The sequence below is a fragment of the Puma concolor genome, chromosome B1 (genome assembly GCF_028749965.1).
Source record: "Puma concolor isolate L17-30 chromosome B1, mPumCon1.1.hap2, whole genome shotgun sequence".
Taxonomy (NCBI): Eukaryota; Metazoa; Chordata; class Mammalia; order Carnivora; family Felidae; genus Puma; species Puma concolor.
Window position 1 is genome coordinate 205,706,680 of NC_141670.1, and position 25,789 is coordinate 205,732,468.

General features: G+C 45.7%; 1 protein-coding gene across 15 annotated transcripts in view; it reads right to left on the minus strand.

Moving 5' to 3' along the window:
* Positions 1-25,789, minus strand: part of GRK4 (G protein-coupled receptor kinase 4) — a 101,238-nt gene that overhangs the window by 8,391 nt on the left and 67,058 nt on the right. For 11 of the 15 annotated variants that reach the window (XM_086705574.1, XM_086705582.1, XM_086705575.1 and 8 more), the window contains 4 exons: positions 16,462-16,499; positions 1,919-2,008; positions 741-949; positions 473-673 (listed from right to left, as the gene is read on the minus strand). In XM_086705574.1, the coding sequence (XP_086561700.1) occupies positions 473-673; positions 741-949; positions 1,919-2,008; positions 16,462-16,499 (538 nt within the window). The remainder of the gene's footprint in view (positions 1-472; positions 674-740; positions 950-1,918; positions 2,009-16,461; positions 16,500-25,789) is intronic. The other 4 variants (XM_086705581.1, XM_086705580.1, XM_086705579.1 and 1 more) reach the window with 2 other exon arrangements.

The following is a 25,789-nucleotide window of genomic DNA, read 5'->3' on the forward strand; positions in this document are numbered from 1 at the left end:
TTGGTCCCACACCCACTTGGGGACCCACGCCCGGCCTCTCTGTGGCCTCCTCACCAACGACCTGGTCCTCCACCCCCATTCCTGCCACTCTCTCTCCCTAGACTCTTCGTGACCAGCCAGACCTCCTGTCCTCTCCACACGCTCCCCCAGACTTTCTGACTTTGGCAAGGAGGGACCAGACTCCAACGAGCTGGGCCCCCACCTTGCCTAGAGCCCGCCAACTCTGCCCCTTCCCTTGAGCCCCTCTTCCTCACCCTCCTATAACCCACTTCGATTCCACTGTCCATCAGTCAGCCACCCCTCGGCCTCCGCCCAACCCCACAGCCTCGTAGAGCCCTTCACACATCAAAGAAGGTGGCAGGCACGTGGCAGGCCATCAGGTCAAGGTGTCTGCTTGACCATGATTCCTGGCAGTAGTTAAAGAGGAAAGAAACATGAAAAGACACAAAAAACCTCACTGTTTCTAAGATACCGAAGATGCTGCTTTGTCTTTACTTTTGCAGGAAATGATGACCTTGGCCCCACCTTCCCTGTCAGGTGCGTCTTTGGAGAAAGCAAACAATGACTGCTCTGCTTTGCTCCCGTTGGCTGAAGCCCAGTCACGTCGTTTCCCCGGGCAAGGGCAGGACGTGTGGCGCCAGCCTGGCGCGGAGACTGCTGGGTGTCCCCAGCGCTGGTGGCAACAACTACAATGAGGCAGAGGGTGTCTCCCAGCCCGGCCCCCCTGGAGCCCGACCCACCATCCTGCAGACGGACTTGGCGTCCTCGGAAAACTTCCTGGAGTACTCCTCTGTGTCCTTCTTCACTCTGCGCTCGACTTCCTGTCGCTTGACCTTCTCTTTGAACTTTTTGAATGGAGAATGTCCCTGAATCATTTCATATATCAGGCAGCCAAGTCCCCACCAATCAGGACTAAATGTATAGTTTTCATTATTGATAACTTCAGGAGCTACACAGCAAATACAGGAAATGTAAATTAAGTTTTGGTTTTAAATTTTCTTGCAATCACTTACAAATAAAACACTATAAATTTAACATTTTCTACAACACGAACCTCGGAAATGTGTTAAGGGAAAGAAGCCGGACGCACATGGCCCAAGAGTGTGTGATTCCACGCACATGAAGCAGGCGGAACAGACCAGTCTGCAGGGGCTGGGGCGGGAGGGGGTGCTGATGGGCGCGGGGTCTCTTTCTGGAGGTGAGGGCAACACCCTGTGGTGGTTGCACAGCTCCGTGAGCATGCTGAAACCCGCTTCAGAGTGGTGGACTCCACGGTGTGGGACTCATGTTTCAACAAAGCGGTTACTGGACACGGTCTGTACGATCCCGGAGCGTGGAACAGACAGCCACAGAATAAGGGCCACGGGGAAAGCGGTGCTCCGGGTAAGACCCCGCTCCTGAGGAGCGCGCCCCCTCAGACACCCAGAAGCATGCCCATGGGCACCCCACGGGCATCGGCCACCTATTCCCAACACGGGAAGACCCCGCGGCAGGCGGTAGCACACACAGTGGGGGCGTGGGGCTCTCGGGGTCCCTCCTGCTGGAGGCCACCCCTGGGTCAGGCTGGCACTGCTGGGCTGGGAGCTGACCCCAGGCCAGGGCCTCCCGCTCACAGAGGCTTTGCAAAAACCAGGGAACGGTGGATTCACGAGGGGCCTGAGAGGCCAGAGGGCACAGCGTGGGGACTGTGGCAGTGAGGGGGCCCCGTCCTGTCCCGATTCTGCCCTCCCTCAGCTGTGTGACCCGGCAGGCCTCACACCCCGCCTCTGTGAGACAGGAGGGCAGACGGAGGGCTCCCTCCGCAGTCCCGGCCCTGGCGCCCGTGCCCCTCGAGGCGGCCTGGACCTGGTCTCGGGTGTGTTCTGGGCATGCAGCACCTGGGGAGAGGGCGAGGTCCTCCAAGCGGCCGCTCACATACCCATGTAGCCGACGGTCCCCACTCTTCCTCGGACGGTCCGGCCCTCCGGGACCTCCACGGCTAAACCCAGGTCTGAGATCCGGATGTGCCCTGTGTGTTCAAGCACATCACACAAACCACACGGGGTGTGCCGACACATCAACGGCAACAAACCATGGGGGAAAACCTAAAATTACGTGTACCTTCTCCGCATTCCGTAAGACGGTATGCGGTTCCACTAACACAACAGGAAACCAGATTTACAGCTGCCTACTGACCAGGAAGCCCTTTAACTACAACCACTTGATGAGACAGAAGCATTGCATTTATTATTTTATATCCTATAAATAAAACTGTAATGCATAGTACATGAACTACACAATTGAAAATAAACACTTTTGATCAGAACACCAGGAAGCTTATATGCAGGGACAACAACAGATGAATAAGGAGTTTTTCTCTGAAGAACAAATCGTAATAGCAAAATAATAAATAAAAATCAAGGAAATTCATTTAAAAGACTGTTATGGGGGCGCCTGGGTGGCTCAGTCGGTTAAGCGTCCGACTTCAGCTCAGGACATGATCTCACAGGTCCGTAGGTTCAAGCCCCATGTCGGGCTCTGTGCCGACAGCTCGGAACTGGAGCCTGTTTCGGATTCTGTATCTCCCTCTCTCTCTGCCCCTCCCCCACTCATGCTCTGTCTCTCTCTCTCTCTCTCTGTCTCAGAAATAAACATTAAAAATTTTTTTTTAAATTTTTTTAAAGACTATGTTATGTGTTAATGCCTGTATGTAGAAAGATTTAAGTAGTTATTAAATTCCTTATGAAAATAACAACTTCTAGAAAGTTTTCTTTTCAGAGTCTAGAAAGATAAACCAGCCCTGGAGGCAGACACCCTGGTCACCATGTTCACCAGGTGTCCCCAGCTTCTGACACAGCGTCTGCATATAGTAGGTGGTCAATAAATATTTATTGAGGAAGTGAGTGAATCAACCAATAAATGTGTGCTGAGCATTGAAAATACACAACATACTGTTCAAGGCCCTGGGGCCGTTTTACAACAGTCCACATTATGCTCTAGATGGAAGGAGGACTCTCCCTTAGCGTGCCTGCCACCAGGAGTCACATCATTCCCTGCCCACCATGGGGGAGGCCGGAGGCTGGGGGGCACAGATTCTGGAGCCACGCGGCCCAGACGGGAGTCCCAGCTCTGCCACTTATTAGCATGTCTCAGTTTCCTGCTTTCATACAGAAAGATTTCCTCAATAAGGCAGCTTTTATGTATTTTGTGTTTAAGTACAATACTGGCACGTCGTGAAATTTTAAGTAACCTTTCTTACTTTTCTTTTAAAAAGTGATTTTTTTTTAACTGGGGCATGAAAAGCAAAACTGCTGACAAACTGTGTTTGAGAACACGGCCTGTTGTGCAGACCGCGGGGAAGCCGGTGCACACACACCTTCCTAACGGGCACACAGACCAGCATAGACGGACAGCCCCCTCACGAAGAATTTGGCAACGTCTGTACAACTGCATGTGAACCCATCCTTCAGCCTCACATCCCCCAGGAGTCTATCCCAAGGACACACTAGATAAGGCAGGAAATGGCACGTGGACAAATTTATGCAGTAGAAATAGCAGAAGACGGGGAACAGCCTGCTGTCCGCCAGTGTGCACCGGGCAGATCCTGCTGGCCCCTCCACAGGCAGGCGGACAAGCGGGTAAACAAGGTCTCTATTTGGTGTTGTAGAGTGGTCCATGTTACATATTAAAGAAGCAAAGTGGGGGCGCCTGGGGGGCTCAGTTGGCTGAGCATCCGACTTTTGTTCAGGTCATTATTTTGCGGGTGCGTGAGTTCAAGGCCTGCACCAGGCTCACTGATGTCAGCCTGTCAGGGAAAAGCCCACTTTGGATCCTCTGTCCCCCTCTCTCTGCCCCTCCCCCGCTACCACTCTGCCAAAAATAAATATTTTTTAAAAGGAAAGACAGAAAGAAAGAAAGAAAGAAAGAAAGAAAGAAAGAAAGAAAATAAGAAAGAAAGAAAGAAAGAAAGAAAGAAAGAAAGAAAGAAAGAAAGAAAAAGAAAGAAAGAAAGAAAATAGAAAATAGAAAGAAAGAAAGAAAGAAAGAAAGAAAGAAAGAAAGAAAGAAAGAAAGGAAGGAAGGAGAGGGAAATACTCTAATCATATTAATGTCATTAGGAACGAATATTTTCAGCATTAGGATTAAAAAACCCAAATGTGAGGGGCGCCTGGGTGGCGCAGTCGGTTAAGCGTCCGACATCAGCCAGGTCACGATCTCGCGGTCCGTGAGTTAGAGCCCCGCGTCAGGCTCTGGGCTGATGGCTCGGAGCCTGGAGCCTGTTTCCGATTCTGTGTCTCCCTCTCTCTCTGCCCCTCCCCCATTCATGCTCTGTCTCTCTCTGTCCCAAAAATAAATAAAAAACGTTGAAAAAAAAAATTAAAAAAAAAAAAAACCCAAATGTGAAACAAAGAAGTTAAATGAGAATTGGAAATATCAACACGAATTCATGATGAATATTTTCTTTTAAAACAACGTTTTAAAAAAGTTTTTTTAATGTTTATTTTATTTCTGAGGGAGAGAGAGACACACACACACACACAGAATCAGAAGCAGGCTCCAGGCTCTGAGCTGTCGGCACACAGCCCGATGCGGGGCTCAAACTCAGGAGCCGTGAGATCATGACCTGAGCCGAAGTTGGACGCTTAACCGACTGAGCCACTGAGGCGCCTCTAAAACAATGTTTTCAAGAACAATGTTTTCTAGGAAGAATGACCATCATGGCATCAAAGAACATCTTAGCACCCACACCGTGCTCTCACAGAGCTGCTTTCCACACAGAGGACCAAGGCCGTTCGGAGAAACAGTTGATTCCAGGCCTTGGTCAGCACACATGCAAGGTAATCCTAGAATATCTTTAATAAGAAACAATAACAGAAAACAAGGAAGTTATTAAAGGCTACTGGGCATCCACTGGCTGAAGATGGGACAAAAAACATCAAAAACATCAAAAAGAATAATTACTCGAATGGATGAAACCATATCAACATGTTAAAATCCATACGTTCATAATGATACCAAAACAGAACAAAAACCTCATGAGCATCTTGGAGAATGATAGAGAACTAACACAGTACTCTGAAAAGTGGAAATAAAAGACGTGTTCAAGTATTTCACCCGCTTTTCCTGAACAAACAGGTAAACGACGTTCCTTTTTACAGATGAATCTCAACAGATAAGTGCCAAAGGAGTGACGGAATTAGAATAGCACCATTGTACAATCCTGGAGAAATGATGGGTCTTGATGTCGATCATTAAGCCGTTAAGTGAAACGCCGGTGGGGAACGAATAATGGACGGATCAGGCTGACAAAGCATCTGAGAGCACTCATCAATCTGAACACCATAAAAAGAGAGACGCTCAGGCATCATATGCCTCCTGATGTAGTACAACAGGAGTTACACACACAGTGTGCTCACCAAAAATCAAATCTGGACCTATTCCAGCCTCCAGATCTAACTACTGGCTTCCAGGGAAAGTAGGGCAGTAGGAAACATGTTAAATCCAGCCAAGTCCAGAACACAGGAAATTCTATGGGACAAATGTCTGTGTACTCGTGTGGCAGGGCGGCCATAACCCAAGTGCGACAGGCTGGGGGCCTTCGGCAAGATATTTACCTCCCGACAGCCCTGGAGCCTGGAGTCCCAGACCAAGAGCCCGAGGGTGGGCGGCCTCTCCGCTTGGGGTGTAGAGGACCACTCTTGCCCTGTGTCTTGACAGCGTCCCCCACCCCGTGCATGCGTGTCTTAACCCTTCCTCTTGCAGGAACACTAGTCAGATTCAATCAGGACTTTCCCCAGCGGCTTCCGGCAACTCTAATCACATCTTTAAAGACCTTAACTCCATTGAGCTGCGAACAACACGACCTTGAACTACGCGGGCGCACTCATGCGTGTGGTTTTCTAAATATAGGACAGGGCTATGAATGTATTTCCCTTAGGATTTTCTTAACATTTTTTTCTCTGGCTTACCTCATTGTAAGAATACAGTATATAATATTATGACATATAAAATATGTGTTAATTGACTATTCATGTTATTAGTAAGGCATCTGGCCAACAGTCGGCTATTAGTAGTTAACTGTTATTGTTTTTGTTGTTGTTTTTAAGTAGGCTCCACGCAACATGGGGCTCGAACTCACGACCCTGAGATCAAGACCTGAGCTGAAATCAAGAGTTGGTCACTCAACCAACTGAGCCACCCAGGTGCCCCAGTAGTTAAGTTTTGAGGAAGGTGAAAAATGATCTGCGGATTTTTGACTGCGTGGGAGTTGGTGCCCCTAATCCCCATGTTGTTCAAAGGCCCACTACATAGTCACGCTCTGAGATACTGTGGGTTAGGGCTTCACAACATGAACTTTAGAGGGACACAATTTGGTCCATAACACCTGGTTTTACAAACAAATAAATGACAGAAAGAAGCAGGGAGAAGAAACCTATGAAGTTAAAAAAAAAAAACTCAACCAGATATCAACCAAATGTAATGTGAACTTCACGCTATATTCAACACACAACTATAAAAACATTTATGAAATAATGAAGGAAGATTTAAAACTGATGGTATATTAGGTGATATTAAGGAATTGCTAAATACTTTTGGATGTAATAATAGTATTGGGTTTATGTTTTTAAAAATAGCATTCTTACCTTTGATATATATTTTATTTTTTTTTTATTTTTTTTTTCAACGTTTATTTATTTTTGGGACAGAGAGAGACAGAGCATGAACGGGGGAGGGGCAGAGAGAGAGGGAGACACAGAATCGGAAACAGGCTCCAGGCTCCGAGCCATCAGCCCAGAGACCGACGCGGGGCTCGAACTCACGGACTGCAAGATCGTGACCTGGCTGAAGTCGGACGCTTAACCGACTGCGCCACCCAGGCGCCCCTGGTATATATTTTAGAGATAGAAGAATATGATGTTTAGGACTTTCTTTAAAATCACTGTCAATGATAAAATGCTACCGGTTTTTACAAAAATTCACCACTTATCTTGCTATTTAGGAATATGCCTATTTCATAAAACCGAGGTCTCTGCTATAGAAAACATTAGGAATGATACAGTTTTCTTTTTTATGTCAGCTACCAGCTACATTTCACAAACCAAGTCCCTCTTAATTTATAAGTTTTCAAAAAAGAGTGTTGACATATTTAGGATGGACAAATGGTAAATATACCTTACAACCTGGAACAGATGATAGTTAGCATTTTTTAAATTTAAATTTTACTGTAATTCCAGCACAGGTAACATAGGGTTATATTCGTGTCAGGTGTACAATATACTGATTCAACAATTGTATATATTACTCAGTGCTCGTCAGGATAAGTGCACTCCTTAATTCTCATCACCCATTTCAACCATCCCCACCCCCGTCTCCCTTCTGGTAACCATCAGTTTGTTTTCTGTAGTTAAGAGCCTATCTTTTGGTTTCTCTCTTTATTTTCCCTTTATTCATTGCTTTTGTTTCTTAAATTCCACATATGAATGAAATCATATTGTATTTGTCTTTCTCTGACTTATTTTGCTTAGCATAATACTCTTGAGATCCATCCATGTTGTTGCAAATGGCAAGATTTCATTCTTTTTTATGGATGAATAGTATTCCATTGTATGTATATACCACGTTTCCTTTATCCATTCATCAGTCGGTGGACATGGGCTGCTTTAATAATTTGGCTATTGTAAATAATGCTGCAATCAACATAGGGGTTTCAAATTAGTTTTTTTTTTTTGTATTGTTTGGGTAAATATCCATAGTGCAATCATAGGGTAGTTCTATTTTTAATTTTTTGAGGAACCTCCACACTGTTTTCCAGAGTAGCTACACCCGTTTTGCATTCCCACCAACAGTGCACAAGGGTTCCTTTTCCTTCACATCCTCTCCAACACTTGCTGTCCCTTGTCTTTTTGATAATAGCCATTGTTGTGACAGGCATGAGGTGATATCTCTTTGTGATTCTGATTTGCATTTTAATATAGGACAGTGATGAGGGTGATGAGGGATGTTGAGCATCTTTTCATGTGTCTGCTGGCCATCTGGATGTCTTCTTTGGAAAAGTGTCCATTCATGTCTTCTGCCCATTTTTAATTGGATTATTTGCCTCTTGGGTGTTGAGTTTTGTTTTGTTTTGTTTTTTTGTGGTCCAAAGGGATGTTCCTCTAACTCATAATTTGGACCAAAATCAACCAGAGACATAATTAGTCCCAGAAAAGATAAACCAATATCAGAACTTTAAAAATTGAAGAAAAAGAGAATTGATGTGAAAATATATCTTTCAATAATAAAGACTAAAAAGAGTAGACACAGAATCAGGAAATTCCAGTATCCACAACAGAGAACAGAAAAGAACTTTCACCAATACAGGTCTTATGTCATGATAATGTAAACAACATTTTGGAATGTACAATTCAAGAAATTTTTTTGTAAAAGTATATAAAGTCATATGTACCCACCAACAACAGACACATTTTTATCACCCTTGGGTCCAAGAGACATTGTAATGGGAAAGAGACATGTACATAACTTTGTGATTACTTCAAGTCTGAGATAACAACAAAGATTTTGTACAGATGTAGAAGACAAGGAAGGACACTTGAAACCATTAGTATTCATATCAGTGACATGAACTAGGAATTCATACACTTGGGATCCCCATCAAGGAAGAGGCACCTGGAAAGTCAAAGCCACATTCATAACAATGAAAAGATTTCTGTCCCGCCTGAATTTTCATGAACAAAATACATGAAGTGTTTTGAAGTATTCTGAAGTTTTCCCAAAATTGTGTCAATTCAGGATCATCTCCATTGCAATTGGCTCACATTTTAAATAAGTTTTTAAGGGAATTTAAATGCTTTCCCACAGTGTGTCTGTGCTCACAGATTCCTAGGATACCTGAAGTCTTTTCCCTGGTGCTTAAGTTCATAGGATTTCATGTCACTGTGCTTTCATGTGTGTCCTCGAAGGGAAGAGGGACAAGTGAAGGCTTTCCCACAGAGCAGTCATTCACAAGGTTCTCCCCACCAAGGGCCATCACACATACTTGCAAGTCTGTGGGACACTGGAAGGTCTCACCAGAGTCCTCACATACAAAGGCTTACTGTCCACTGTGCACCCTCTTGTGTTCTTGAAGGGAGCAGTGGCTTGTGGCTTGTGATGCTCTCTCCCCAGGGTATTTCTTCATATGCACTCAAAGAGACGAGGAAAATTTGTATGCCTTTCCACACTCCTTACATTCATAGGGTTTAATCACGCTGTGCATTTTCAAATGACCTTGAAAACTTTGCGGCTGACTGAAAGCTTTCCCACACCCCATACACTCAAAAGGTCTCTCCCCAGTGTGTGCCCACATGGTGCTTGCAGGAGTGATGGTCACCTGAAGGCTTTTTGGGTGTTGAGTTTTATAACTTCTTTATATATTTTGGATATTAACCCTTTATGGGATATGTTATTTCCAAATATCTTCTCCCATTCAGTAGGTTGTCTTCTTGTTTTGCCGTTTCCTTCGCTGGGCAGAAGCTTTTTACTTTGATGTAGTCCTAATACTTTATTTTTCCTTTTGTTTCCCTTGCCTCAGGAAACATATCTAAAAAAATATTGTTATGGCTAGTGTCAGAGAAATTACTGCCTGTGCTGTCTTCTACGATTTTTATGGCTTCAGGTCTCACATTTAGGTCTTTAATCCCTTTTTAGTTTATTTTTGTGTATGGTATAAGAAAGTGGTCCAGTTTCATTCTTTTGCATGTAGCTGTCCAGTTTTCCTAACACCATTTGTTGGAGAAACTGTCTTTTCCCCACTGTATATTCTTGCCTCCTTGGTCATAGATTAATTGACCATATAATTATGGGTTTATTTCTGGATTTTCTATTCTGTTTTACTGATCTATGTGTATATTCTTGTGCAAGTATCATACTGTTTTGATTACTACAGCTTTGTGGTATATCTTGGAATTTGGAATTGTGATACCTCCAGCTTTGATTTTCTTTTTCAAGATTGCTTTGGCTATTTGAGGTCTTTGTGGTTCCATATAAATTTTAGGATTGTTTGTTCTAGTTCTGTGAAAAATTCTGTTGGTATTTTGATAGGGATTGCATTAAATCTGTAGATTGTTTGGGGTAGTACAGACATTTTAACAATATTGGTTCTTCCAATCCATGAGCATGGTATGTCTTTCCATCTGTTTGTATCGCCTTCAGTTTCTTTCATCAATGTTTTAAAATTTTCAGAGTACAGGCCTTTCACCTCCTTGGTTAAGCTTATTCCTAGGTATTTTATTTTTTTGGTGTAATTATAAATGGATTGCTTTATTAATTTCACTGCTGCTTAATTATTGGTGTATAGAAATACAATGGATTTTTATACATTGATTTTGTATACTGCCACTTTAGTGATATATCAGTTCTAGCAGTTTTTTGGTGGAGTCTTTCAGGTTTCTACATGTAGTGTCATGTCATCTGCAAGTAGTGAAAGTTTGACTTCCTTGCTGATTTGGATGCCCTTTTATTCCTTTTTCTTGTCTGATTGCTGTGGCTAGGACTTCCAGTGCCATGTTGAATAAAAGTGGTGAGAGTGGACATCCTTGTCTTGTTCCTGACTTTAGGGGGAAAGCTCTCAGTTTTCCCCCATTGAGGATGATATTAGCTGTGGGTTTTTCATACATGGCCTTTATTATATTGAGGTGTGTTCCTTCTAAACCTACTGTGTGAGGGCTTTTATCATGAATGGATATTGTACTTTGTCAAATGCTTTTTCTGCATCTATTGAAAAGAACATGTGGTTTCATCCTTTCTCTTATTGATGTGATACATTACAATTGATTGATTTGCAAACACTGAACCACCCTTGCATCCCAGGAATAAATCCCACTTGACTGTGGTAAGTGATTTTTTTAAGGTATTGTTGGATTTGGTATGCTGGTATTTTGTTGAGGATTTCTGCAACCATGTTCAGAGATATTTGCCTGTAGTTCTCTTTATAATCATCTCTTTTTTTAAACCTAATTTCACCACAAATGTCAAGTTCTGCTTTACAGACAAGAACAGAAGCCCTAACAAGCTGTCTAGATGGGAAATGAAAGAGTTACTCTTATGTTCTATGGTTTCTGGTGGAAATTAGTTCTTGGGGATTGTAACTACATGATACTAAAAATCCTAAAATCAATCACATTCATAAGTCATAAAGTATAGCTAGGATTACATTTTAAAAATTAAAAGAATAGGAAAACAAGAAGAAAAGATTTAAAGTCTCCTGAAATCGGAGCACCTGGGTGGCTCAGTCAGTTAAGCGTCCAACTCTCAATTGCAGCTCAGGTGATGATCTCATGGTTTGTAAGATTGAGCCCTGTGTCAGGCTCTATTCCGACAGCACAAAGCCTGCTTGGGAGTCTCTGTCTCCCTCTCTCTCTCTCTGCCCTTCCCCATCATGCACGTGCATGTGCACATATATGCCCTCCCTCTGTCTCTCAAAATAAATAAACATTTTTTTAATCTCCTGAAATCAAGAAAAGCAAAACAAAGTTCTGTAGAATATTCCTTTCCATTCTTAACAGGAATGTGACCAGGTGCACAGCATCAAAAGAACAAATAACAGTAAGGACTACAGACATGATGCTGGGCTCCTGCTTCGGGGCAGGGTGGTGAAGGTCAGGGCGGCCCAGGCTACTACCAGCCACAACTGCAGAGCCTAACAAATCACACAAGCCGTTCTCCAAGGGTGTCCACGAGCCATGACGGTGACTGTATCGGATGGACGGGACGCCAGTGCAGAGAACCACACAGAGGTGAGCTGCCAAGGGGCACCAGCGTTTCTCAGAAGCATTGCAAATCCTGGTCAGAGCAAGGCTGCTCACTGGCAGTGGGGGCTGAAAGAGCAGACCTAGGCCGGCCGACTAGAGACTATGTCCCCGACATGGCCGCAGAAAGAGGTTCCTGCTCAAACCTCAGAACACGCCTCCTCCCCTTAAGTAACTTACCGATTGATGCATTCTTCCGAAGTCTGAGGTGGGAGGAAGGGGAGTGTGAGAGGCGTGGAAAGCGTGAGTAGAAGAGGGAGGGCTTCTCTCAGGTAGGGGCCAGAGGCAGGAGCCCTCAACCCTGTCCAGGCTTAGAATGACCTGGGAGCATTTTACCCCTCCCCAAACCAATTAAATCAGAGTCTCTGGGGATGGTGTTTGGTGCTAGGTATTTATAGCACAGCAAGGCGGACAGCCAATGGTTAATAGGTGACCAGTGAGAAACGTTCTGTATACACTGAGGCCAAACATGTTAGAGATCCTCAGACCCAGTGGTTCTTAAATTTCAGGTGCATCAGAATCTCTTGGAAGACTTGTTCAAACACAGATTGCTGAGCCCCACCCCCAGAGTTTCTGATTCAGTGGGTCTGTGACCACCAGGCCCAACATGTGCATCTTTAACAAGATCCAGCTGATGCTGATAATTGCTGATCTGGGACCACACTTTAGCAGCCAATCGGCTGAGTCCACGACCCTTCCCCAGCCAATCGGCTAAGGCCATGATCCCTATAAAACCTTTTGTGCTTTTTGAAACTCGCTCTCTCCCTCTCTGGTATCTCACCGCTGCCTTGGTTCAGGTAGGGGATTGAGCTCAAGCTAGCTCGAATAAAGCCTCTTTGCCTTTGCATCGGACTCGGCTCCCTGGTGGTCTTTGGGGATCACGAATTCTGGGCATAACAGGGGCCACACACGGCCACTCTCCAGCTGCTCCAGCCTGCGACTCCCACCGAGGCTGGGCCAGCCGGTGGCTGAGTCAAGACTTTCGGGCCCTGGAGCCTCTGCAGGGATGTAGGCAACAGCAGGCCGCTGGTGCTCGCATGCTACTACAGACACAGAGAGCAGAGACCTTCACCCCCAAAATACCAGGAAACAGAATCTAGCAATCTATGTAAAGAATAGCACACTATGCCCAAGTTGGATTTATTTCAGAAATGAAATGTTAGCTTAACATCTGAAAATTTACTATATTAACAGGAAAAAAAAGGACATCCTATAATTATCTTCAAGAGCACTGATAAAATTCAACAACCATTTGTTATTTTTTTAAAAAGAAAAATTCTTTAAAAAAAATTTTTTTTTAGGGGCGCCTGGGTGGCACAGTCGGTGAAGCGTCCGACTTCAGCCAGGTCACGAACCCGCGGTCCGGGAGTTCGAGCCCCGCGTCAGGCTCTGGGCTGATGGCTCAGAGCCTGGAGCCTGTTTCCGATTCTGTGTCTCCCTCTCTCTCTGCCCCTCCCCCGTTCATGCTCTGTCTCTCTCTGTCCCAAAAATAAAAAAAATAAACGTTGAAAAAAAAATTTTTTTTTAATTTTTTTTTAGTGTTTATTTATTTTTGAGAAAGAGGGAGAGAGACAGAGTACGAGCTGGGGAGGGGCAGAGAGGGAGACACAGAATCCAAAGAAGGCTCCAGGCTCCTAGCTGTTAGCACAGAGCCTGACTCGGGGCTTGAATTCACAAACCATGAGGTGAGATCATGACCCCAGCTGAAGTTGGACGCTCAACCGGCTGAGCCACCCAGGTGCCCCAAAAAGTAAAATTCTTAAATCTGACCAAGAGTATCTACAAAAATACTACAGCAAATTTCGTACTTAGAGGTGATATGTTAGAAGGCTACCCCTGAGCTACTGACTGAGCCACCCAGGTGCCCCCATAGAGAACTTTTAAAGCTTAACAGTATGAAAAGAAACAACCCAATTTTTTCAATGGACAAAAGACCTGAACAGACACCTCATAACGAAAATACGCAAATGGGAGATGAGCATAAGAAGAGATGGTCAACACCATACGTCACTAGGGAACTGCAAATTAAAACAACACTGAGACTCCACTGCACACCTTTTAGAACCGCCAGATCCAGGACTCTGACCCCACCACATGCTGACCAGGACGCAGAGCGACAGGAACCCCCCCCCCCCCCCCCCCCCCCCGTCACAGCTGGCGGGAACGCAGGATCACAGGTGCGGCCGCTTTGGGAGATGGTTTGTCAGTTTCTTACAAAACTAAACATACTCTTACTGTCTGATTCAGAAATCACACTCCTTGGTATATGCTCAACGGTGTTGAAAACTTCCGTCCACACGAAAACTTGCATGTGGATGTGTAGAGCAGATTTATTCCTAATTCCCCAAACTTGGAAGCAACCAAGATGTCCTTAGCAGGTGATGGACAAATAAACTCTGGTGCATCCGGACCGCGGAATATTATTCAGCAGTAAAAAGACATGAGCCCTCCAGCGTAGACCTGGAGAAACCTTAAATGTGTATTGCTAAGTGAAAGAAGCCAGTCTGCAAAGACTAGACACTGAACGACTCCAAGTCTATGACTTTCTGGAAAAGGCAAAACGACAGAGTGAGTAGAGATGGGTGGTTGCCAGGCTTGGAAGGAGGGTAGGAGGGCTGGATATGTGATACACAGGGGACGTTCAGGTTGTGAAACTACTCGGTGTGATACAGTAAGGGTGGACATATGTCATCACACCTTTGTCAAGACCCACACAATGTGCAACCCAGAGAACGAGCCTTAAAGTAAACCATGGATTTTTGTTAATGATAATGTACTGATATTGGTTCGATTTTAACAGTGTATCAGACAGTAATGTAAAATGCAAATAATAGGGGAAATTAGATTTCTAAATACCAGCAACAAGCAAATAGAAGTTTTAAAAACAATACCATTAAAGAACATCAAATAGCAAAAATGTGTACGACCCTTACAGTGAAAACCACAACGTGATACTGAAAAAGGATACCCCGATACGTACAACTAGACCCCACCGGAATGTACGGAAGTTACACTAAGAATGTCCGGAACTTCTGCCTCCAACCAACAAGGGGTAACTGATGGAACACTTGCTCTTCAATCAGAAATAATTAAAAAATGGCCCCAATACACTGTTCGGCATTGGGTCTACGGTAGCCAGGGATGGTGCTTCCCGACAGGAGAGAAACAAGACAGCTGGGTCCTGCCGTCCTCCCGGACCAGGAGCCGCTTCCGGATCCCAGCACTGCAAGAAGGAGCCTACACAGAACAGGTGGTGTTGCTAAATTAAGAAGACAGAGATTAGAACTGAGGGAAGACAGGTCGGCTCAAATTTGTGGGGGAAAGTCCTGGAGAGGAGGGAGCGATGCACAGAAAGAACTACAAACATCTCCGTGGAGTTTCACTGAGTCCACTTAAAAGTAATACAAACAGGGGCACCTGGGTGGCTCAGTCGGTTAAGCGTCCGACTTCAGCCAGGTCACGATCTCGAGGTCCGTGAGTTCGAGCCTCGCGTCGGGCTCTGGGCTGACGGCTCAGAGCCTGGAGCCTGCTTCCGATTCTGTGTCTCCCTCTCTCTCTGTCCCTCCCCCGTTCATGCTCTGTCTCACTCTGTCTCAAAAATAAATAAACGTTAAAAAAAAAAAAAAAGGAATACAAACAAATGACTTCTGAATAACGAATGTACTCACATGGTGCTACAACGAACAGAATCACAAAATAATGTGGAGAGAAACTAAACGAGCCCCAAATATACGGGATTATATACTATTTTCTTAAACGGAATGATTTAATATTGTTAAGATGTCAGTTCTCCACAAAGTTTCTATAGATCCAACACCATTCCAATAAGAATCCCAGCATGTTGTGGGTTCTTTTGCAGAAACTGAATTACATACTGAAAAATATAAAAGGGCATTAGTGTCGGTGGAAACCCTGCTCCCCCTAGGCTATCTGCACTCTTAACAGTTTCTTATGACTCTTCTTTTGTGTTTCTTCAGGTCTGTACGTATAAAGCAAATACAAATACACATTACTTCCCCTCTCGTTTTACACAAAAGGCAGCACACTCTATGCTGTTCTTGACCTCACTTCTTTCCAGGGAATGCTGTATCTTGGAGATCACTTCCCGTTTCCACACAGAGTACATCCTCTGTTTTCAAAGCCACTTTCACACCCCGCTGGTCAGCAGCACAGCACAGTGAACCGCGGGTTAAGGGCCAGAAGGCATTTCCCAGTGCAGCCATCACCCTGAGAACTGAGGAGGGGCACCTGCTGATGACAATGAGCCGGTCCAGAAGGGCCATTCCCCACCTGTGCTCACAGGGTCCCCAACCAGCCACCTGCGCTCCTGCTCTGTGAAAGAAGCCTAAGGCAAGGGCAGCGGGCCAGTATTTACGAGGGCAAAGATATACCCCTCCAAGGGAAAAAGCAAGATACGGGCAGAGGAAAATGTTCTTACTTTTGAATTTATTTTAATATGCTTCTAGAACTCAATTATTAACGGAAAATTATGACCGTCTCTGCTTCTTGCCTAAATACGGGGGAACGACAATGTTATTATCTCTGTTAGATTTTGAAAAGAACATGTACCAATGAGTTTCTCTTTCTGGTGTTGTTTCTGTTCTGCGATAAGGGGCTAAACGCACATTAAGTCTCTGTAGCCAGGTCCCTCCTAACAAAGCCTTATGCGTTAGACGTGAAAAGCTCACTCACTTACCAATGTCATCGAGGAGGATATTCTCAGGCTTTAAGTCTCTACAAAGGAAGGGACAACAACAAAAAGCTCAGTTATTCACAAGGCGACACTGTGACTCCTCAGCACCCAGCAGAAATGACCACAGATGTCTCTACTCTGAGCAGCAGCAAGAACGGGAGATGACAAGACCACCCTCTGTGGGTCAGCTCATGAGCCCTTCACGCTGTCGCCGGGAAGGATGAGGACCCCACAGAGGCTTCATCTTGGCCAACACCATGCATGTGCCAGCGGTGTGCGAACCGCTCTGCACAGGCCCGCGGATCTAATGGAAGGTCAGCAAGGAATTAGTCCATAATAAACTTGGCTGTTTCTCTTATCATTAACGTACTTTTTAAAACATCAACAAGTGAAAATCCCCCGTACCGGAAGAACTCAGCTCTGGGGGTCAGACAGGCACGGTCTGCCACTTCTCCGCTGCGTGGCCTTAACCGCCCTAGGTCTCGGTGTCCTCCCCTCACAGCGCCATCCACACCCACCCGCTTCCCGGCAAGGCAGGGTTGGGGAGCTCAGGCCTTGCAGCGGGAAACAGGTAACCAACAGCAGTGACTGTTATTGGTAGTTCGTTGTGAAGGGGAGGTGGGGAATACCACAAACTTTGAATAAATATAGATCACGAAAGACTAAGATATCTTAAAAGTAATATTTCAAGCTGCTGCTTGTTTGTTTCTTCCCTTAGAGAGAAAAAATTTTCTTTTTCTTTTTTTTTTAAATTTTTAAATTTTTTTTTTAATTTATGTTTGACAGAGAGAGAAGGAGCAACAGAGCATGAATAAGCCAGGGGCAGAGAGAGGGAGACACAGAATCGGAAGCAGGCTCCAGGCTGTGAGCTGTCAGCACGGAGCCCGACGTGGGGCTCAAACTCACAGACCACGAGATCATGATCTGAGCCGAAGTCGGGTGCTCAACCAACTGAGCCACCCAGGAGCCCCCAAAATTTTATTTTTCAAAGGATTTACATTTAACTCTGATTTCCAGTATGGCCCTATCACAACACTGTGTGCCCTGAGCATCACCCCTGATCTGTGGCCAAATGACTAGAACCTACAGAGGAGGCAGAAGCAGCAGGACAGATGGACAGACAGTAAGCTAGTGAGAGCAATGGTGGCTGGAAGCGGCTGGCCTCCAGAAAGCTCTGTAGAGAGAGGCCCCGCAGAACCAGGAGCAGCTGAAGTGAGAGCACTGCCCACAAGGCCCACAGGCCGCACTTCCTGTAAAACCTGCTCAGGCCAACTCCCACAGCCCTGGGAAAGGAGAGAGGTTACCTGGTTCCAAGCCCAGGGAGAGAAGAAGCTGCAGAGAAACATTTCCTGTAGCAACACCCAGGCCACTGTGGTAACGGTCTCCCTAGGGACAGAGACCAGTGGCAGAGGCGTGGGGGCCTTCTGTGTTTGCATTTTCTTTTCTTTTTTTATTTAAAACAAAAAAAATTTTTTTTAATGTTTATTTATTTCTGAGACAGGGAGAGACAGAGCATGAGTGGGGGAGGGGCAGAGGGGAAGGAAGACACAGAATCGGAAGCAGGCTCCAGGCTCTGAGCTGTCAGCACAGAGCCCGACGCGGGGCTCGAACTCACAGACCGCAAGAACGTGACCTGAGTCAGGTGCTCAACCGACTGAGCCACCCAGGCGCCCCTTCTTTTCTTTTTTTAAAATTTTATTTACTTAGGGGCGCCTGGGTGGCTCAGTCGGGTAAGCGTAGAACCCAACATGGGGCTCAAACTCAAGAACTGTGAGATTGTGACCTGAGCTGAAATCAAGAGTCTGACGCTTAAACTACTGAGCCCCCCAGGCACCCCTGTGTTTGCCTTTTCTAGCCCCATGCATATGCTCTTGCATTATCTGGGCGGAATGATGAACATTTTTGTTTTTTCCTTTATTCTTTTCTGTTTAAAAAAAAAATCCTAATAAATGTTATTTTTAAGAAAAGGAGTCTTCCTTGACACGAAACTTCCATAGCCTCCTTGGTTACGTAAATTTACACTCATCACCACCACAATACCTGCCCACCCAAATTACTAGAACCTCCTCTGGGGACTTCCCAAGCCTCACTGCTCCCTGCAGAACTGGTCACAATACAAGCTGGGGCCCCGCCTGAGACCTCCCGACCCCACCCCGGGGCACAGCTCAGCAGCGCACACTTGGGGCCACCGTGCACAGCCAGTCCGCTCGCTCCGAAAGGAAGTGTGCTGTATCCGTCTCCCAAAGGAGTTAACAGTAGAGGCGGCCTTCGGGTCAGCTCACTACCCACACACACCACGACTGTGCTTACCCACGGCACAGGCACCACCTCCTGTCGGGGCCACAAGATCTGTGAAGTAGCTGTGGGCAGAATGTGAGTCTCGAGGACGTGCAAAGCACAGGTGTCACAGGGACGCTCAAGGACAAGCTGGAACAGGCCCCAGACCACCCGCTTCTCCCGCACACACCCGCTGTAAGCTGCGCGCATATGAGCAATCCGCTGCCACGCTTTAGGCCACAACGTGTTGTTTCTCCCACCTTCCTCCAAAAACGATTTCTCCAGGCTTTTAGTCAACTTAATGGCTGTCTTCACGCATCTCCAAGTTGGGGCATGGGGTGTGGAGGACACTGAAGGACACTGAGCACTGCCTCATCACTGGCCACTCACTCGGCCTCCAGGGCTTGGCTTCCTCACCTGCCCGGGGAGGGGTTTCCTAGTGATCTTTTCAGCTGCTTTTGGAGCCAGGAACACACGCTGACGTCAGCATGTACAGGAGGGTCCAAGGCGGAGGTTAAAAACAAGTGAGGTCGTCTTCTTACATTTGTACAACACCCCCCCCCCCTCCACACACACACACAGCCTGCTGACTTGGGTATAGCTTGCATATAATTCGTTGGGCTCCCAGCCATTTAAGAGTGATCTTACACCTCCATGCTCTGGGGCCAGAAACTCATTTTCTGGCTTTATGTCCATCCTCTTCTTGTTAAAGACATATTTGCCATCTGGATCACATTTCTCAGCCTGTTACTGAGGCGTTAAGTTGATTTCTGGAGGCTGAGGCTTGAACGGCTCATCCGGTGACTTCCTCCCTTGTCCACATCCCAGTGCCCTGCTTTCCCCCGATGACCCTCTGTCTTCCTGGTGGAAGACACCTCACTCCCTGCCAGGTCCTGCCATGTAGCCGGCCTCTCCTGGGGAGTGAGGCCGTGGGTGAGCGATCTGCTGGGCACACTGTGAGAGTCAGGTGAAGAGAATGGCAAGGGCTGGCCCGGCCACAGGTGAGGGTTTCCTAAACCCTGGCAACGCTGGATCTTCAGTACAGTCTAAACAGATGGTGGTCTTGGGAAACAGCTCCACCCCGATCAGAAGGCATCAGGAGCGATGTTCTCCATCAGGGAAGGGGGAGAGTAAGGAAACAAAGGCAAAAATAACTTTGGCTCGTTCCCTAGAGTTCCCTTAAACGTTCTTCAAGGTAGTGGGGCTCATGAGCCTCAGGGCAACATTCTAAGGTCCGTCCCCATCCCCTGTCATGCCACCATGCCCCCCACTTCAGAAAAGCTCACCTGTCCAAGACAGCCTCCAGAGAATGGATCTATTTAGTTGCTATTGTCCTTAGAGACAGATACTGCTATGAGGCAGAAATGTCCAATCTGGAAGGATGTGGGTCACATGCAGGTTAATAGTTCTTTTAAACATTAAGATCTGCCATTCTCACTTTAAATTAACTTCCATGTTTCAAAACCAATGGAAACAAGAGATTATCCTTTGAAGCGCTTCTTGTAAATGGTAGTTATATCTCTGTTTATGTGTGTATTTGCACACTACCCTTCTAGCCTCTTGGTTATAAGCTTCCTGAGCACAAGGACTTCAAAATCCAATCTGTTCCCCGGAGTGTGCTTCTAGCATGCAACTAAGAAGTGTGTGTACATCTGGGACTCAATATACATTTCTGGAATGACTGAATGATCCTTCCTGCTACTGAAAAATCTAACGTGATAGCAATAATCTGTACTAATGGCCTGTATGGGCCAATTCACTACTGGAAAAGTGTAGGTCCAAACTCTTTCCTTCCCACCATTACTCTCCTGCACACCAACTGCCTTCTCCTTACGGTGAATAATATCATCTGTTTTTCAATCCACAACTCATTCACTAGAAAAAGAAATCCAATGCGCAACTAAACATCCATTTCCCTTAACAATTTCTAACTACAGCATTCCTGACAGGTGGAAATTTCATCTTGCTTAATTAAGGCAGAGTCAACTTTCTTGAGAAATGTAACAAAACAACAAAACAGGTTAAGATTCAGGTTTTCCCTCCTGTTATGGGAAAGAGTGAGGCACAAAGGATAGAACACGACAAGAGACAATCTCTCTTAATCTGTAAATAGACATGATCCCTCAAAATTATTGAGACGGTAAATTACAGTGTATGCCAAAGTGCTCTGAAAATGCTATGTGTTGTACAAATAAGTGTTATTAGTATATATCTTGACCATATCCAGCAGCATCTTTTGTTATTCATATCATAGGGAGTGGTTTTCTTTAAAAACAGTGATACGTGGAAACGAAGTGAAAGGACATGTACTGCAAGTTTAAGTTGTTAAACTTGTTTATTATAAAATAAAACTGTAGAAATCATCCTGATTTAATAACTACTTTTAGTTTTGTGAGGATTAGTAAAGGAAACGTGGTTTAGAATGAAATCTTGCCATTTGCAATGACATGGATGGAACCAGAGGGTATTATGCTAAGCGAAATTGGTCGGTCAGAGTAAGACAAATATATGACTTCACTCATATGAGGACTTTAAGATACAAAACAGATGAACATAAGGGAAGGGAAGCAAAAATAATATAAAAACAGGGAGAGGGACAAAACAGAAGACACTCTTAAATATAGAGAAGAAACAAAGGGTTGCTGGAGGGGATGTGGGAGGGGGGATGGGCTAATGGGTAAGGGAAACTAAGGAATCTACTCCTGAAATCATTGTTGCGTTATATGCTAACTAATTTGGATGTAAATTTTTTAAAAAATTAAAAATAAAATTAAAAAAAAAAAAAAAAGAAGAAGTGGGGCGCCTGGGTGGCTCAGTCGGTTAGGCGTCCGACTTCGGCTCAGGTCATGATCTCACGGTCCGTGAGTTCGAGCCCCGCGTCGGGCTCTGGGCTGATGGCTCAGAGCCTGGAGCCTGCTTCGGATTCTGTGTCTCCCTCTCTCTCTGACCCTCCCCCGTTCATGCTCTGTCTCTCTCTGCCTCAAAAATAAATAAACATTAAAAAAAAAAAACTTAAAAAAAAAAAAGAAGTGAAACTGCTATGTTATATGGTAGTTTTAGTTTTAATATTTTGAGGCACCTCCGTACTGTTTTCCATAGTGGCAAAATTGAAAACATTTTAAAAAGGTAACTCATTAAAATTTTCATAGCCTTTTGCCATATTCACCTGCATACAGACTATACATTGTTATGTAAAATAATTCTTGTAATTTAAGAGAAATTACACTACCCAAACGATAGCAAGCAGAATCTGCCATCCCCAGAGAGGCTGAAGAACACAGAGAAGGTTGTTCTCTGTATCCAGCTGCTAGTAGGTTGGTCTTGGGAAAAGCTTTTACATGGAAACAAAGCATAGCTGGTCCTTGAATAACATGGGTCCCCTTACTCATGGATTTTCTTACAGTCTAGTGCTGTAAATGTATGTTCCCCTTATGATTTTCTTACTAACATTTCCTTTTCTCTAGCTTGCTTTTCTGTAAGCAAATAAGGTAGAATACACATAACATACAAAATATATGTTAATCGACAGTTTTTGTCATCAGTAAGGCTTCCAGTCAAGAGTAAATTATGAGTAGGTTAAGTTTGGGGGGAGTCAAAAGTCTTCTGTGGATTTTTGACTGCAAGGGAGTCAATGCCCCAACCTCCAGGCTGCTCAAGGGTCAACCACACTACCCAGAAACCCAAGTGCTGTTTAATAAGGAATTAGTTATGTCTGCACGTTAGTATTCAGGTGGTGTCAGGGCATGGACCCATGGAGTGTGTTCCTAGCTAAAAGCACTTTAGTTCATCTGATTTTGTAGAAACTATGTTCTTAAGTTAACTTTTAAAGGACGTTCAAAACCCCGAAGGCCCGCGGTCCCCTTCACATGTCTGCATAATGAACAGGCAAAAAAGTCGCACGAGAGTTTGCGAGTGAAAGTTCTCAGCTGGACTTAAAACGCGTGCACACACAAATACCTTAATTGTTGTTCTGGTTTTTTGTTTAATTTTTTTAACCTTTATTCATCTTGGAGAGACAGAGAGAGACAGAGCGTGTCCGGAGGGAGGGGCAGAGAGAGAGGGAGGCAGAGAATCCGAAGCGGGCTCCAGGCTCCGAGCTGTCAGCACAGAGCCTGACGCGGGGCCGAACTCACAAACCGCAAGGATCGTGACCTGGGCCGAAGTCGAAAGCTCAACCGACTGAGCCACCCAGGTGCCCCTATCGTTGTTTTGTTTTAATTAAACCGTTGACTTCTTAACTGAAGGTAAGGCTGCACACTCAAAAGTATCACATATCTCTCAAGATTACATCTACACTTTCTTTCATTCACCTGCTTTTTGTCATTGGACAGTTTAGACAAAGCCATGATGTAAGTAGAGGTATCTAAAGGTATGACACAACTACACGGGAAAACCACACAACCATGCTACTCACCCCTGCTGTCCGCCTCCCGAGTGCTATGCAGCAGCCCAGCCCCAGGGGTGCTCCTGGGCCACACTGAGTCTGGCGCTTCGCTTGTGGCTTGTTGTTACGCTGTTTCAGGCATTTTATGGGAACAAAAAGTGGAGGACTACAGACAAACAAGACGAAATACTCCAGGAAAATTACATCTGCAGCAAAAGACCTCAACAATGCTATGGCCCTTTAGCAACTTCTTAACCTTTTCCAAAAAAATAACAGATACAAACAGGCACAGCCTAGGGCCTGGCAGGCAACAGAAAGCCAACATGTTTTTTGTTTGAGACAGAGAGGGAGCAAGTGAGCAAGGGGCAGAGAGAGAGAGAGAGAGAGAATCCCAGGAGGGGCAGAGGAAGAGAGAGAGGGGAGAGAGAAGCAGGACTCACCCAAAGTGAGGCTCGAGCTCACCTGATGTGGAACTCAAACTCGTGAACCGTGAGATCATGACCTGAGCCAAAGTCAAATGCTTAACGCCTGAGCTCCCCAGGCACCCCAAAAGCCAGCATGTTTGCTTCTCCCTTCCTCCTCTCTTTAGGACTGCTCTGGTTTCCATGGACTCCTCTGCCCACTTTCTCCAGAATGCAAACACAACGCTCATCTCCCTGGAAGAACGACCCCTTCTCCCTCTGCCCAGATCTTAGCCATCTACCCAAGCTGCCTGGTGAGTCCCAGCCCCTCTGGGAAGCCTTCCCCGACTTAAAGCACTTCTGGTAGAGAGAATTCCAGGAGCCCATTAGGCTGCAGCATCCGTCCTGCTATTTCCAGTTCGGTGAGAGGCCCGCGGAAGGCCTGGCACCCTCGGGGGAAGCTCCTGCGGAGGAGGGTGAGGTGGCCCCCAGGCTCTGAATTCTGACCGCTAACATGCTACACCCTAAGGCTGGTCTAAAGCCCAACCTGAGTGTCTCCTCTCTTCTGACCTTAGACTTGAAATAGTAAAGCATTTTTATTTGTACTGTCCCTCTGCAAAAAGGAAGGTCATCTTTCTGCCACCTGGTCTGATCAAGGTTGTCAAGAGGCAATCTCTGACAAGAAGTAGGCCACAAAAACCTTTCTTCTGAAGAATGCAAGCAGTGCTTTACAGGTCCTTAGCTTAAAAGAGGAGGGGAAGGTACCAGCAGAGGCTGAATGCCATCAGTCATTCATTCAGCAAACACTTAGTGGGCACCTCCCGATGGCAGGTGTTGTGGACACAGCAGAGGAGGAGACAGGTATTCCAGTTCCCGGTAAGTGCCGGCCAACCCACGCCTTTCACCTGCTCTGTCGGAGGGCAAGGGGAAGCCTGAGGTGAAAGGTTGGGTTCATAGAAAGGCTCGTTTCTAGCCAATCCAGTAATGCACACCTCAGAGACACGGCAGTTTGGCCCCAGACCACCACAATCAAGGGACTCTCACAATAAAACAAGTCAAATGAGTGTTTTGGTTTCCCAGTGCACATAACATTTATGTCTACACTGTACTATAATCTATTAAATGTGCAACAGTGTTATGTCTAAAAAAAACAATGAATCCCTCAATTAAAAAAATACTTTATTGGGGCGCCTGGGTGGCTCAGTCAGTTCAGCATCCGACTTCGGCTCAGGTCACGATCTCGCGGTCCGTGAGTTCGAGCCCCGCATCGGGCTCTGGGCTGGTGGCTCGGAGCCTGGAGCCTGCTTCCGATTCTGTGTCTCCCTCTCTCTCTGCCCCTCCCCCATTCATGCTCTGTCTCTCTCTGTCTCAAAAATAAATAAAGGTTATGGGGCGCCTGGGTGGCGCTGTCGGTTAAGCGTCCGACTTCAGCCAGGTCACAATCTCGCGGTCCGTGAGTTCGAGCCCCGCGTCAGGCTCTGGGCTGATGGCTCAGAGCCTGGAGCCTGTTTCCGATTCTGTGTCTCCCTCTCTCTCTGCCCCTCCCCCGTTCATGCTCTGTCTCTCTCTGTCCCAAAAATAAATAAACGTTGAAAAAAAAAAAAAATAAATAAATAAAGGTTAAAAAATTAAAAAAAAAATATTGCTAATCATCATCCGAGCTTTCAGCGAGCTGCAACCTTTTTGCTGGTGGAGGGTCTTGCCTTGACGCAGACTGCTGCTGACTGATCAGGGTCCTGGTTGCTGAAGGTTGGGGTGTCTGTGGCAGTTTCTCAAAACAAGAGAATAAATTTGCCGCCTCTTCCTTTCCCAAAAGATTTCTCTGTGGCACGTGATGCATCTGACAGCATTCTACCCACGGTACAACTTCTTTCAAAATTGGAGTCAGTCCCTTCAAACCCTGCCGCTCTTTATGAACTACGTTTATGCCATATTCTAAATCCCATTTAGATGGTTGTCATTCCAACCATCTTCACGGCATCTTCACCAGGAGCAGAGTCCATCTCAAGAAACCACTTTCTTTGCTCCTCCGTAGGAAGCGCTCCTCATCCGTTCAAGTTTGACCCTGAGATCGCAGCCATTCAGCCCCTGATCATAGTTCTCTTGCTGTTTCCACCCCATCTGCAGTGACTTCTCCACGGAGTCTTGAACCCCTCAAAGTCCTGCATGAGGGCTGGAACCCACTTCTCCCAAACTCCTGTTAATATTGATATCATGACCTCTTCCATGAACCATGAATATTCTTAATGGCATCTAGAATGGTGAGTCA